Source organism: Falco biarmicus, chromosome 7 (assembly GCF_023638135.1).
Source record: "Falco biarmicus isolate bFalBia1 chromosome 7, bFalBia1.pri, whole genome shotgun sequence".
NCBI classification, from domain to species: Eukaryota; Metazoa; Chordata; class Aves; order Falconiformes; family Falconidae; genus Falco; species Falco biarmicus.
This window is the reverse complement of record NC_079294.1, coordinates 2,145,442-2,161,502: the sequence shown is the minus strand read 5'-3', so window position 1 is coordinate 2,161,502 and position 16,061 is coordinate 2,145,442. Positions and strand designations below refer to the sequence as shown.

The window sequence follows — 16,061 nt, the reverse complement described above, 5'->3', positions numbered from 1 at the left end:
GTGGCCTGTTCAGGAGATCAGTATGGGTTGTACTAATGATCCCACACCTCATTTTTCAAAAGACAACAAACCAAACTGGTTTTACAATCTTCAAACCCACCCAGGTCCACTGACCATGCAGTTTTCCCCCTACATGCCTCTATGCGTGCACTTCTGCTGCACGTGTAACATGCAAAACTAACCACCCATGAAAAACTACCAGACTGCCCTCCGAAGTTCTGCAGTTACACTTTCCAGCCTTCAGGATCTCAGGAAGAGCCTGCAATGCTGCTCTGGAAGGATGCAGGCAGAGTTACCAGATTCATAGACTTTTTGTAGAGAGCATTCACTTATATTTAAGGCTGCTGAACTGACTTTGCACACACAGTACCTTCATGACTTGTGCAGCTATAAAGGTGCAGTAGTTGCTTTTTCAGCTGCAAACTACCAAAGTAAAAAATCACACTGCCCCACTGTCTGCTGCTCCTCCTCCCCTCCTGCGCCGCCACCCCACACACACACCCCCCCAGCTTTAAATAAGAAATTACAGCAGAGTAAACACCAGGCATAGCTGCAGAGCTCCTTTAGAAACAAAATCCAACTAACCAATTTTCTTCTTTTGGAATGGCAGTACAGTAAAGAGTGAAATCAGAAACTTAGCAGTCATTAGGAAACCAGGCTTCTGTGCACCCTGAAAATATTAATGGGTTTGCAGTCTGAACTATCTGAAGGTGTGTATTTAACATATGCAGCTGGAAGGTTACAGAACCCAGCTAACTGGTACATCAGCAATTGTCAGATTTTATTTTATGAACTCAGGAAGAAAAAGCACTCACGGCATTGAAGTTGCAGTATTTATCTTCATACTATGACTGCAAGGTTACCCCCAACAGCATCACACACTTTCTCCGTTTCCTCATCTTTCACATCATGAAAATACTTTTTACTTTGCACAAGTAGCTTACATTTTCATCCATTCCCCTTTTTTTTTTTCAACGAAATGGACATAAAAACAAGAAGTATCACAAAAACATTGTTTTCAAGAGTCTGACAGCAAGGAAAACAGATCACTCAGGTGAAGTATGTAAGTCTATTGTGATAGCGTCACCATCATAATCTTGATTTCTGCCATCCACAACTATGCAAACTTTACCTAAGCTGTTTACCTATTTCTCATTTAAAAACACCTGGTATCAATACTGCCTGGCCTTGGTCAGCAAGCAGTTCAAACTTTAAGTCATGCATTGCAGTAGCTATCACGGAAAGGAGGAAAAAAAAAATTACCATAGGGTACAGATGAGAAAGTAGCAAGTTGCCTGACTTATTCCAATTAAAAATCAAACCCAGAAATCAGTTATCAATACTGAGGTCTAACCATCTCCTCACTTCACCTAAATAATATGATCTAGATTTTAAGAATGAGTAAACAACTGTGGATGTTAGCAATGAATTGAATATACAGTACTTATTTAAGTAAGTTTCTACCATCAACCACAGGCAACATTTATACATATTTCTTTCACAGCCATTAGTGCTACAGAGAGAGAAAGGAGAAGACAAGGCTACATTAGTATACTAAATCAGAACATTTGTTTTCGTACAGAAGATGTAGGCATGTAGGACATGAGGTACCAATATTTGCCTTGCAAACATTCCTGAACCACCACTATAAGAACTCGTAAACTAGAAGTGGTCTTGAATCCAAATCCTTTGCCTGTACTTTGTCGTTTGCAACACCAAAATCATTTTAATTCAAAAAAAAGTAACAGAACCCTCTGCACAAGGTGAAGCTTAAGTCCTTACTAACTCTATGCTGCCCAAGGAGATAATCTATCTTCCAGGGACTAAGGAAAAGCCGCTAAGGAAAACATTATCTTTCCTTCTTCAAAACAGTCAGTAGTCTCACTTTGCTCCATGAGACAAACCTGCTCAGTGGCTTCTCCCATTAACAGTCCATGATAGTGACGATCCTTTGGGTTACATAAATGCATCATCTACATAAATGCAAAGAGGATGCAAAATGCAGTCAAAAGTGAGTGGTGGCGTTATGGTGCTTCTTTCCTCATGCATGAACTCAGTGTTCACTAGCAGTACAACTCTCCAGTATGGTGGTTACCATTGACAATACCTACCCTGAAATTAAGGTTTATCTGAGTTGAAGGTCAACCTCAGCACTAAGCTAGTATTAAAAACTCCAGCTACGAGGAAAACAGAGCCCACTATTGACACTATAATGTCCACGGCTGAGATGCTATTTGCCATCACCTACGTCCCTCCAATTCAAAACTTTATCACTTGCTACTAGAATCCCACAGAATTAAAATACGAAGAATGTTCTGTAAAAGTAGGAATCTTGCATTGTGTATCTAACAGAAATGGCCAGAATTTTTGAAGATTTTTTTTTCACTACTCAAAAGCAACCAATCACAACATTTTTTGGAGAATCTTCCCAAAATACCAAGAAAAACCCTGATTTTTTTATTTATTTCAAAACTTAAAAATTGAAACACAGTCTAGATTCCCATGGCATATCAAGTAACCAGAAACTTAAGTTCTCCAAGAATTGTTTTGCAAGGAGCCTTGAAGTCTTGAGATTTCCCAGTTCCTAAAATAAAGTTAGAAATGTTTTCTATAGAAAACCCCAAGTTCTTATCTCATTGATATCTTATCACTATATATAATCACCTGTAACATAGGCAGCATAATATATAAACATTCTCAGTGTAATAATTTAGACCAGTGAGTAAGCATGCACAGTGTTGGTACGGAATTTCCCTAAGGAATGAAAACGTAAAACTTAACAGTAGATGAGATCCTAGGTTCTCTCATCTGTATCTAACAGTAATACTTAAGGCTCAAAGACTGACACGTTATTAACAAGATTACAAAGTCTCTTTACAACGGCTTTGCATCTTACATTAGCACATCCATTGCTTTTTCAGTTATATCTGCTGAGTTTAATTCACCAGGTCTGCCGCAAGCTTGGTAGCCAATACTTAAGCTGTCTGCAGTTCAGGCAGCACAGTGACCTACAGCAAACAAAAATTCCAAGAAATTGTCTTCTAAGAAGATTTATAACTACATTATAGTTTAAGTTGTTGGTCTCAACACTATTTTTTTTATATACACTATTATTGTGAGAATGAGGCATCAGTTACATTTGGGTTTTTTCATTCTTAAGGATCCTTGCCAGACAAGGGGAATGGGATGCACACATCTGCTTAAGTTACTGGCTTTGCAGATAAACAGCCATGCAGTGTCCACCAGTTCCATAATAATCCTCTTAAGCTGCAGCCATGGTAGAAGTAATGCACGCAGATGTTGTCTGTGCTTCGATGCTCCCTCTAGGAGCATCCTGGATGCAGGAAGATGTGTCAACAGTTCAGAAACATCAGTGGATTATTAACTGCACTATATTCTTTCAATTATTTAGGGTTTGTATAGCCATTTTAATTGAGAATGTGGTTCCAGTCCTCACTAGAGCCATTGAAAAGGCACAGATTTAAACAGATATTATTACAGGAACAGTCAGGTTATGGTGCAGAGCCTAGGAACATATAACTAAGAAAAACCTCTTGGCTTTCCAGAGACAGTCCCTGCTCTCATAAGCAAGCACATCGTACAATTCCTTTCAGCAATTGATGAGTTTCTGACTACGAGCACTATTAAGATTTAATGGCAATTTTTAAAAGTCGTATTTTCAAACAAGATCTAAGCTGACCAGAAACAAGTCAACTCAAGCAGAGGCAATAAAACTGAAGTTATGGATGTGCCAATTCCAAGGTAGCTCACACTGTCCCTCCCAGCAGTTTCAATGAACTACAAGGAAGCTGAAAGGCTTTGTATAAACACAGCAAATTACAAAAATAAAGAGAAAAACCTACAGGGATTCTCACAGAAACTGCCTGAGGAACATAACCTATGTTCTGATCATACTACATGACTACTGACCTTACAGCACAGATTAACTCAAATATTGCAGGCTGTTGTGACCCGGTAAATTAGCATTTGTTTGCTGTCTTGTACTGTGTTTCATAGGAGGCTATGTATTTACGGATCGAGAGGACTGCCAGTACCAAACTAAGCAAGTGTGACAAATCACCTACAAGAATTTCAGACTACACCTCATGCTTTTCTGTGGGATACAATACTTCTGAGAATAATTCTGCCCAGAACTCCAGTGATATGGTTGTATTTTCAGTATATTTAAAGACTATATTTTACATATGCTGTGATAAATCCATGCACGGCAGAGAGAAGGTTCCTATCCAGTGAGGGTCAGTATTTCCCACAAGGTATCGAATTACATTTATGATGCTTACACAGAGAGCTGCATTTATCACCACATTTGTATTAACAAATGATTTCAGCATGGTCAATCATAAAAACAGCCTATACTATCTCAGCCTCAGCAGAGTATTAAGTACTCAAAAAACCCACATAGTTCAGCAGCAGCCCCAACAGCAGGCCCATTGTGCTCCTAAGTCAACAGTGACATGAGTCTGTCACTGCAGATGCCCCAACAGGTTAAGGCAACACTGGAAATAACTAAGCTTTCCAAAAAGTCCCTACAGACCATCTTGAAACAATCAAAAAAACCCTACCCTGCACCACTACTGCTTTTAGACTGCCTCTTAGACTCTACTCTTCTACTTAGCATTACATTAATATACGGTATATAATCTTAAACCAAAGTAGAGTCTGTTCACTGAGCCAGGATTAGCTAATGAATAGCAAAAAATAAAACCCCAAAACAAAGGCCAAAAAGGGTGACGGGGTGGGGATCAAGATTAAAAAAAAAAAAAAAAAATCAGTGCTGTGAAAAATTATTACTGAAACTGAATGAGTTGGAGCCAAATAACTTCCAAGTTTTCTTCAGTTTATGACTACTAGTAGACACTTTACTGCTGTTCTCAAACAAGGAGAGGCATGTATCTTACAGTTCTGTTCCTTCTTCCCTTTCCTACTCAACCCCCAGAAACACAGCATTCTTAAAAAATCCCCCATGCAGGCAAAACCAAAAGAAAACCCAAAACATGAATACTCCTCTCCATATACTGAATTTTATTAGTAATCATTTGCCTTACAGAACTGAAGCTGGAGGAATATAAAACTCAGTCATGACTTCAGCATCTCAGTTCTGAGACTACACTTCAGAAATTATTTTAAAATCCACAGCTTTAGCTACTACTTTCCCTGTGCATTTTCAAGTGAAAATAGTATTTATTTCCTGACCTAGATCTTCGTATTTCCATTCTTGCTCCTCAGCACTTTACTCTAGCTTTTCCTGACATTCATCTTCACATTCAGTCCCATTCTGGACTTGAGCCTAGACTCTCACTTCTTTCACTGTTCAAAACTGCCTCATTCCTCGTAAAGCCTCTCCTTAAGAGCCCACAAGGTCAGACCTACTTCATTCTACACAAGCCTTCAACTGCCACCCTAAATCACATGTCCTCTGTTCTGCCTAACACTGACTTTCAGACCTGGTATTCTATGTAGGCACAATTCCAATAAAGCAATTTAGCACAGGAAAATTATCAGCAGCACAGGCTTCACCCCTCCACATCTGTGATTCCACTCATAAGCTTTCCCAGCACAGGTCCAACACCTTTTTTTAAAAACATCTTAACTGGTAACTACAAAGGCTAGATGCACCCCTAAAGAATTACAAGACTCTGTGGGAAGAAACAAGTGAAGTAATCCCCAAGAACAGGCCAGTTTAAGTGCTTTGGGAAACTATTTTTAAAGCATCTTAGTAAAAGCATTGACTATTTTTGCATTATGTTTAAAGAATGCTTATTGCACACCCACAAGACTAAAAACCAGTTTCCTGCACATTTCCATATCTTGCTCCCTCCTAAAACCACAAAAACCCCAGCTCTTCTCATCCCAGATTAAATTCCTCCACACAGGTGAGAGATGGTAACATATTAGGACTGGGCTGAACGTATGCAGATGCCAAAGAGCTTGCCAGATGCAGTAACAATGAAGCTGACCTTCATCAGGACTTCCTACAATGCCATCACTAATGACAGTGTTCATTTGGGATCTCTATCCAATAACTGTTATGAAGTTTCTCAGAACTTATCTTTGATACTTCATGTTTAAACAAATTATTCCATTCCTCAGAACCTCCTTTCTGCTTCTACACAACTCCATAAAGCCTCAACTCCTACAGAGAACAAGGGGTTGTGGGGTTTTTGGTTTTGTTTTGTTTGTTTGTTTTTAATTTTAACAAGCATACGCTGAGTAAGTAGATCAACATGACAACTCCCTTTCCTAGGGAGCTGAGGGCTACAGGTACTTTAACTTCAGCTGAAGCACATAACCATCTTCTTACCCACTACTGCTCAGATAACCCCACGCAGACAGTGGAAACAAGTTTAGGACTATCACTGTACCTTTGTTAGATAGTTATCTGTTGCAGCTGCAGCTTGTTCTTCAGCAATGAATTTTCAGCATATTGGGAAATTAAAAAAAAAAAAGATTTTCATTTAAAATTTTCTAAATGTAATAGGCACATTCCAGTGAATCTGCCATTGCTATTGATTGCACACCCACACCTCAGGGGTTTCCAAAGTTGGCTGGATTTTTCCTGCAGAGGGAAGAAAATTGATCTGCAACCATAAACATTTTTTTCCCCCCCCACTTTCCTGTAGTTTTAAGCAAGCCTCTTGATGGATGTTTTGCTTTTAATTTTGCAAAACAAGGTTAGCTCATAATGAGAGCTTCGGTGCCAGGTTTCAGCCCAAGGGGAATTTGAGTTGCAGTTATAAATTCCCTGGAACACTAAAGTACAGAAATAGAAATGCTGAGGATGACAGTAGTGTAAAAAATTATAGCACTTTGTTCAAAGTACACTGTAAGAACTAGAAAAGTTGCTTAGATTATTTACTCATCTCTGCATTTGGACAAACACATTAGGGAGGCTACGATTTTTAACAACACTTTTTTTGTCTTGACAACAGGACTGGAGGAGAGAAGCAACGAGAGCAAGTTTTAATGTTGCAAATCCCAAACCAAGATTGAGTTCTATTGTTCTCAGCAGAACAGTCAAATCCTCTTTCTACAGCAATAAAACAACTTTGTACTGTGAGTAACCCTAATTAGCGTTTACTTGGCATAAATAACTTTTCAACAGCACTAGTGACACCACAATCTCTTCTCCATTCACCAAGCTAGTAAACAATTTGGTTTACACTTTTTACACTCACATTTTATATGGGGCAGATAACAGCATTTATACAGCAAAAAAGCCAATACAGTCTACTCAGCAGTAGGTCAGACAGTTCTGGATTTTGAATTAATTATTGTATTGAATTTTGTATTGATCGACCATTTATTTTCCATCTGAATTTTACCTGTTATTCAATATTATTCAATGTTAGCTCAGAAAGAAAGTGTTTTTCAAAAATCAAACCAAACAAACTATGCTTCATTTGATCATTTACTGACCTGGCCCAAATAGAATGCTCCTCACTTCAAGCAGGTTAACCAGTATAATTATCAAAAGGACACCATGCAGCAGTGCATAGACTGAAAAGCTACCCCAAAAGAGGCTGCATAATTTGCTGTCAATGCTAGTTTAAACTACTACCTCCACAAGGAAGGGTATGCCTTGCACAGAATACTGTTTACATTAAAAAAAAACTGACCATGCTGAATTGCATTTGTTTGGAAAAAAGAAGTTTCACAAAGGTAAAGTGTCATTGCACAGCATAACTGAAGCATTAGCAATTGTTAAAGTTGGAGCAGCCTATTACATGGGGAAAAACAGTCGTTACAGAAACACCCAGCAGACACTGAACTCTCCAGAGGAACGCAATACAGAATGATGCAGGACGAAAACATGACCCTGCATCACAGCAAACCATTCTGAAAACAATTAAACAATTACCAATAATGATATCTAAAAAAATACAAATTAACTCATACTGATAACTGACCATTCACTGATTTAGGTAGTTTCAGTGGGAAGAAGTCTTCCTACATCCTGGCAGTCATTCACTGCCTGTCAACAAAAACTTCAGGGGGAAAAAAAAATTCATTCAGACAGCTGAGCTGGTGGACTAAACCCAAGCAATAATAAGACTTAATGGCCTGCAGTTCTATTGCACATTCTACGTAACTACAATTAGCAAACGTAGTATAGATTTACTTTTCTCCAGCCTGGTCCTTGACAGGCTGATTTAATGATTAATGCCATTTTAACTCAGACTTAAAAGAAATAATAACGCACTCCGCAGAAAGAATATTCTCCACTTTCCTTATAAGATGTGGAAGTACCAGTCTAGAAAGCTGCAGACAGCATGAGACATTCATCCGAAATAAAAATGAGAAGTCCTTTACTTAATAATATAGGCCTATATAACAAGAGGTCATTAAGATCATCTTAACTATGCTAGAGATTTAGAAAGTCTCTTTCCATTATCTTCAGTAGGGCCACAATTTCAAAAAGAAAAAGAAAAAAACCCAAACAAAAAGAACCAAACCAAACCAACAAACCACCAACTGATGGAAGGATGTGATACATTAAGCAGTATTCCGTAACATGGCCTACTCAAATTACCCAACTTCCATGCATTTATTTCCTTAAGAGTCCACAACTACTGTTTCAGCTTTAATGAGTGGAAATCTAACTAGTTTTTTCAAGGGCTCTTACAGCTAGAACATAGTAATTTCTACAACAAAACTTGAATGCAAAGTACATCAGCGTGTACCCAGCTTGAAAAGCATGAGCACTCCCCCATAAAAGACAGTCACAAGAGGCATCACTGGAACAGTTTGAAACACAAAGCTGTCTTGCCAAAATCTTAATCTCAATTTTTAAAATTGGGGGGGAAGCTGCAAATTTATTTGAAGTCAAACAGTTGCTCCAAAAGCACCAAAAGTAATTTTAAACACTAGAAATTGAGGTAAAATATAAAATATTTTACTCAATCCAGAACTTATTTCTGTTTCCTTATTTCATTAAGAATGCATTTTCTGCAAAACATCAAACATTTCTGAATTAGCTGGAAGATTGTAATATGATATATTTAACACACAATTTTAAATTGATTTTGTTGATGGGTTGGTAGTTAAGTATATCCTTCCATACAAATGAGTTATGAACTCCAGAGGTCTTTTTAGATCAGTGCTGCTTGTTGTTCTGTGCATTTAGTGGTTGTGTTTTGAAGGAGAAACATTTCAGATAAAGTATTTACTTTACAGAATGAACACTACATCTTCTCATACTACCAAGCTCTCCAGTTCCACACCTAGCCCGCATGCCTTAAACTTGACAGCCAGAAGCACTGCCAGCAATAATGCCCCTGTTATTTCAGGCTTCAGAGATCTATTTTCCCACACTAACGGTGAGAAGCGTAACATGGATCACAACTTGCTGTATACAAGATTCCAACCGGAGTAACTTCACTCGGCAAAACTAAACAGCTATCAGATAGAGAAAGCACTTCATCATTACGAACACAAGTAACCCAAGTTAAAAAGTAAAAATTCATTCTGGCAGCAATAGTTTTTGGTAACTGCTCCATTCAAAATGCTTTTTTAGATTGAAAGGAACCCAAGAATTGCACTAGGCCTTAGGCAACTCTGCAGAAGTGCTAAGATTGTAACATTTGCTAACACAAGCAGAAACCACTTCTGTGACTTCCAGTAAGTTCAACCAGCAACATTATTTCTTTTGAAGAAACTGCCTGAGAACTCTACTACTGGCCTCACCAATGTAAGCATGTACCTTTCCCAGGATTTTGAAGGCATGTAACCTCTTCCCATCTCTCTGAGACTCAGCTGAAACACTGAGAAAAGATAAACACCAGAAAGTCTGCAAGGTAGTTTACCAATAAAGAAAACCAGATGTGACCAATTGTCATCAACTATTCAAGCTAGAATTACCTGCAGAATATACAGCCTGTGTTCCCTTTTACTCGATCACTTACATTCATTCTCCTCCTGCTTCCTGTAACAAATTTAGGGCTACATACCATGGAAAAAAAAAAAAGATTACTACATACTCCACAAAGTAATACTTTTTGTCTCTTCTCGGTTTTATAAGCTGTTCCTTCTCCAAGTACTTTTCATTTCAACTGTCAAGAGCCCTGCTGAACAGGATCAGCCACATTAAAAAAACCAAGTTACACATACATCAAGTTTTGACAGGACAATCCATGGCATCCTTCAGGAAAAGAGCTGTTTATAAATACAAGCAAGAGAATTATTTATTTACGCTTTCCATAACTTTTGATGCCTCATCTTCAAAATACCTTGCCTTCACCTGATCTCTAGGACTCATCTGCCAACACCAAGTATCACAGGCAGTCAGAAAAACAGAACTATAGACAATAAGTTCACATTCGTTCTCGTAAATACAGCTGTAAGTTTCTCAAAGGAAAATGTCACATTTATGACACCTGTCTTATCCCAAAATACATAACTTAAATGTGAGCACATGCCGAAGTATCACAAGCTCTCTTTCTACTTTGGAGAATCACTTCAATAAAAAGGGGAGCAGCAACTTAATTGAAATCACATCTTGAGCTTACTTTCCCAAACAAGAACTTCAATACAACCTGACACACTGAAATGCTCTTCATTCCTCTGACTTTGGATTTAAGTTAGCACAGTGCCAGGAGCAGTGTTAGAAGCACTCACTGCAGCAGCAGCCGTACCATGTAGCCATGGGGGACTATCTCAATGCCCCCATTCCCTCACTGGCTGAAGAGAAGAGGTTTTGTTAACAATTTCGCAAGCACATTCTCCAGTGCTGCTCGTGACCTGAGAAATCCAGTGTTTTGTCACAACAGAATAATACTGGAAACACACTGTATTGTGGGACAGTAATTGGTTGCTGACAACGTGATGGATGGGAGGCGCTTTGATCATCTCCCTACAGTTCTCCTCTCCCCTAATGAATGAAACTGCCCTCTCCATCTGACAGACCTATTACCCAGGCTCCTAATGCAGCCTGAAAAGTTGTATCTCCTTGCTATCAAGATGGATTTGCCCCTGAAGGAAAGCAAATGCTCTTGGTATATTCAAAACATATCGCTGAGTTATTCCAACATACGGGAACAGTCTACTTTCAAGCTGATTGCCTCTCACTCCTGTGCTATAGTGCAGGAAATAGGGGCTTTAACCAGTTTTATACCTTGCATAGCCTGAAAGGGCCCAGAAATGCTGCCTTTCAGGACTGCCACTGCTCGTTGCTTCAAAGAGATGGGAACAGAAGCAAAGTACATGTCGAGACTATCTTGAAGCCCATCCAGCTTCAACACCCCAAGCTTTAAAGCATGACTTTGCCACACTACTTTATCTTTTTAATAGACTGACTTAAAAATAAAATACATCAAGCTTTAGTTGCCTCAGCAACAATCACGTTCGTGACGGATCCTGAAAGGATCACATCCACAGCAGAAGTCCCCGATGGCACCACTTCTCTTCACCTGCTTCTTCCCTCCCGCAAGCAGGCAGACCAGCTTTACACATGCTAGCATTAATTTGGTTTACTTGGACAGCGCTGCCTTCTCAGCAACCTGCTAGCCAGCATCAATGAGAAAGGGTCAAAACTAATACTGCTAAAAATACCCAAACTCAAATTTCCCAAGACATAACAACAATTAAGGGAGAAACAGGCAAGCCAACTTTTCAAAAAGCTTGGTTCTGATGTATTCCCTGCAATCATCAACAACTTAAACCTTGATTTGTTTTAAAGTCACACTGAACGATTTGTGAGCAGGTCCATAAAAGGGATTCAGACCCAGCTCCCACACCAACATCCTTCCCTCCCGCTAGCTTCTCCCTTCCTCACCCTTTTAAGGAGTAAAAAAGCCTGTGCACATTTTGATGCATTCCATTTGTCAATTAAAAGTGTAATTATCCCTGCCCCTCGTTTTAAGACTTTTAATCATGCATGTGCAATGATCTTATACAGCAAAAACTGAGGCAACTGCTACAGCAAAAGGTGGCACATATGCAAAGAAATGTACACTGAAAGAAAGTACCCTGGCAGAGAGAGCACCATGAACCTTTTTATAATGAAAAGCTCTGCAGAGTGCTTATATCTAATGATTGGATAAAAAAAAAAAACCAAAAAACAAAACACCACTAAAAAACACTCACCCCCCAAACACACATTTTTTTTGCAATCAGAACATGACTCCACTCACATTTCACTGTATTTTAAGTGAGCCCATCTAAAAGAGCCACGAGCTTTCCCAACTCTAGTAGGGCAAAAGAGGTTCAGCAGAAGTAATGGGCTTAACAAGAATAATCAGTTGTTTACTCTGTATGCAATAAAACAGATGCTGAAGGAAATCTTCTCAGTTTTGGCCTCAAGCTGCATGTACTGTTCAACCAGCACTCTGAAGTTTTTGTTTTGCAGTATAAGTCAACAACTCACCCAGAGCCATGGCAATGTTTACCAAAAACTGCCTCATTTGTGTTTTTTGTTGTCCCACACTATTTGAACTAACATGCACCCAAAAAGAAAAAAAATTACTCTTTACTACAACGCTTGGAACAAATGCAGAACAAAAAAAATAACACTGCATAAGAGGAGTCATTCTTTTGAAATGTATTTATTTAATGTACTCAGAAACCGTCCCTTTTCTTTCATCTGTCAGCTGTGCAGCCACTGATGGCTGAAAGCCCCCTGAGCAGAGATGATCACTAACCCAAGCGACCGACACATGTGCACTGCCCAGAACCCGACACTTGCACAAGCTGGGGAACTTCTAACACATACTTACTTACTCCACTCAGAGGCTCGGAGGAAGGCCTGAGCCAAATGTCTCCATCAGGACAGGTACAGACCATAGCTACACACGCTGTTTCTGCCTCAAACAGCTTACCATCTAGCTGATCAATAATTATTTTTTTTTTTTAAGTGCTATACAAATTCAGGAGACAGGGAATGTCAAGTGTACCTCATCTTTTAGATTGATTAACAAGAGGGACCCGTTTCAAAAGCCATACACCTGCAAATTAAAGAGATAGAACATAACAGGAAGAAAAACAAAACCATGGCACCACTGACTCCCAACCAACACAACCCAAGAGACAACAACCTCTCAACCCAGAGCTAGTATATTAGCACTTTTATAGCCCAGCCAGCCTCCGCGCCGAAGTGCCAACGCTTTGGCCCGTTTCTATCCTAATTATTTACCAGAGGGAACGGGGGGAGGGGGGGGCGAGGCGAGGGTCTCCCCGGCGCTCCCTGTGGGGGCAGCAGCCCACCCGCACAGCACCCCGGCCGCCAGCAGGGCCAGCCCTGGGGGAGCAGGGCCCCTTCCCCGCGGGCACCGGCCCGGGGGGCGCGGGCAGCCTCCCCCACCGCGGCAAGCGGCCCGGCTCGTGATGGAGTCGCAAAGGGAGGGAATCCCTCAGGGGAGACGGTTCCCTGAAGCGGCACCATATCCCCCACGAAGTCAGAAGCTTCTGGAAGTTGTACGTCGGCTACGAGAGCGAGCGGCCGCCACCTCCCGCCGCGGGCCCAGTCCCGACCCCTCGCCCCCCACCCAGGAGCCGCCAGGCCCAGCCGAGCCCCGCCGTGGGGACCCCCCCCGCCCGCGCAGTGCCAGCCGCCAGCATCACCTTCATGCCGCGTCTCCCGGAGCGCCGCCCGGCGGGGATGGAGGGCGGGCAGGCGGCCGGCTGCGTCCCCGAGTCCCCGGGCGCTGGGGCTCCGGCTCGTCCTGCGCGATGTAAACACACAGCGGCGGGAGGGCGGAGGGTGGGCCGGGGGGGCAGCGCCATGGCAACCCGGCCGGAAGAGGAAGCGGGGGTCAGGGCCGCCATCTTGGCGGGCGGCGAGACTTCACCGCAGAGGGGTCGCCCTGCAGAGGGCTCGCCGTGCTGGGGCGGGCGGCCGCCGCAGCTGCGCGGGGCTTCCGTGCCGTCACCGAGGTTGGCAAAGCCCTTTGAGACCATCGAGCCCAACCGTCTCCCCAGCAGTGCCCAGCCCACCCCAACCCGTGTCCCCAAGTGCCACAGCTGCGCGGTGTCTGAACACCTCCAGGGATGGCGATGCCACCCTGGGCAGCCTGTCAGTGCCTGACCACCCGTTCCGTGAGGAGATTGTTCCTCATATCCAACCTAAACCAACCCTGGCACAACCAGAGGCAGTTTCCTCTGTCCTAAATTTCAGCAACACTCCAAGAGATTGGGAGCCCAGAAGTTCCAATGAAGCCAGGGCTAGGGGCGGCCTTTGCCGAGAAACCCTGCCGGCCACACTGCTGTAAAAAGCAATTCCTAAAGTCTGATGTGAAAATGCTTAACAAATTGCAACACACCACCTCAAATTTCCCTCATACGCCTGATGGGAATGTCATAAAGGGAGATGAACTGACCCAGCCATGGTGAAACAAGGCAGCGGTGTTCGGCCAAGGTGAGGAGTGGGTTCTCTGGGCCATGCCGTCGCTGCACCGATCCCAGCAGAGAGCAGAGTTACTAGGAGGGCCTGGCGCGTTTCTAGCCCTGTTCTGACCTTATCCTCAGCCCGTGCAGCCTGCCTCCAGCCTGCAGGACGGAACTGTATCCACTGCTGCACCCACTGCTGCTTCACGTGAAGGTAGACTGTTTGGTGGCAAAGATAAAAAGAGAATCTGGAGGTAGTCCTGGGCATGAAAGGTTTTCTGTCCATGTATTACTTTAAAAGTGTCATTGCACACGATTGCACGTGTGGATAGAAAGGTGTTCCTACTAACAAATTGTTTGATGCAATAAGTGAAGCCAGGTAAAGCAAAACAAAGAGAAGGGTGGTCTGACGTAATGGTTCCTAGAACTGGGAGATAAAACAACATTAAGCAAATGAGGGTGATGAGAGTTCAGTTTTCTCTGAGGTAGTACTATTCCACAGGTGAATATTGAATTAATACATTACATAGAGAACACACCTACAACTCTACAAGTGCTTGAATCCTGAAGAAAGACTGCTTTTTTTCCCCCCCTTATTTCTACCCCTTGACTGAGAAACATCATAGTTTCTTTTTAAAAAAATATGCCCTTGGCAGCCATGTGTGTCTTCTAAATCATTCTTCAGTACAGCGGACCCTGTTTAGTCAGGAACCATAGAAGGAAAAATGTGCTAGCTTAAAGGCTAGAAATGCCTTCTCTCAGTGCACAGTGGAGGGAAAGCAGTTTTTTCTTTGTTTCATACTGTCTTTTCTAATCTGCAGAACCTCCTTGGAGAGCAGAGGTAGAGTGGTACCCTAAGACTAGTTTTCATTTTTCAGTTAAATAGGAAGCCTTGAAAGACACCAGAGTAACTCACTCACCCTTCATGGGCTGACAACTAGAAAGACACCTTTCCTTTGCTTCTTGGAACACAGCTGTACCTTACATCATTTTCTGGATCACTTCTCAGAGGATGTATCCGGCAACCCTTTCCTGGCACAGATTGTCATCACAGAATTTACAGTTTCTTCTGCACATAGACGCATTCTTCACTTCAAGTGTGTGAACCTTCTCAGAAGACACTACACTTCTCAGTAGTGGAAGCCAGGGAAGGTTTCACAGACCACACTAATTTCTACAGACATGCACATATATAAGCACACCTACTATTGTGTGTGAGATATTACCCTATGTATTATACATAGAATTCTAACTGTAATAACCAAAACATATATCCTGTCCTCAACACACTATACAACTGAATTTACATCAAATAATCTTATCAATATTATTAGTAGAATTAGGTTAATTGCACAGTAGAAATCCATATTTATGTTCTAGTCAGATGGTGAGTAGCAAGAAGTTCATATCCTGTTTGTGTTGAGTTTAGCATGTAAATTGTAGCTCAATTCCCAATAAAAGAGTATCACCTAAATGATAAAAGGTTAAAGAGTAAACTATCTTTTGCCTCAAGGTAAAATGAGTAATTCCAGTGAAGTTCAACATAAAGCAACTTTCTACATTTAAAATTCAAAATTTCAATGAACATAACATGATTTCTCAGGAAGTTCCTAAGCCCCTAAAAATAAAATATGTGCAACCTTCTAAACATTAGGTTGTTATGTTTGTGATATCTGTAGAACATTCAAAGACCGTTCCAGTTGAAAAATCAGAATATTCTGAAT

The 16,061-nt window shown here is 41.4% G+C and overlaps 1 protein-coding gene across 5 annotated transcripts in view; it reads right to left on the bottom strand.

The window, feature by feature from the left end:
- LOC130152288 (transmembrane protein 263-like) overlaps positions 1-13,717 on the bottom strand; it is a 204,936-nt gene extending 191,219 nt beyond the window's left edge. For 3 of the 5 annotated variants that reach the window (XM_056345565.1, XM_056345564.1, XM_056345562.1), the window contains exon 1: positions 13,576-13,717. Coding sequence is in view for 2 of the 5 variants with exons in the window: in XM_056345562.1 (XP_056201537.1) it covers positions 13,576-13,581 (6 nt within the window). In the remaining 3 variants the exon portion in view is untranslated. Of the gene's footprint in view, positions 1-10,553; positions 10,618-12,908; positions 12,960-13,575 lie in introns of those variants that run through there. The other 2 variants (XM_056345563.1, XM_056345561.1) reach the window with 2 other exon arrangements.
- Between the last annotated feature and the right edge of the window lie 2,344 nt (positions 13,718-16,061).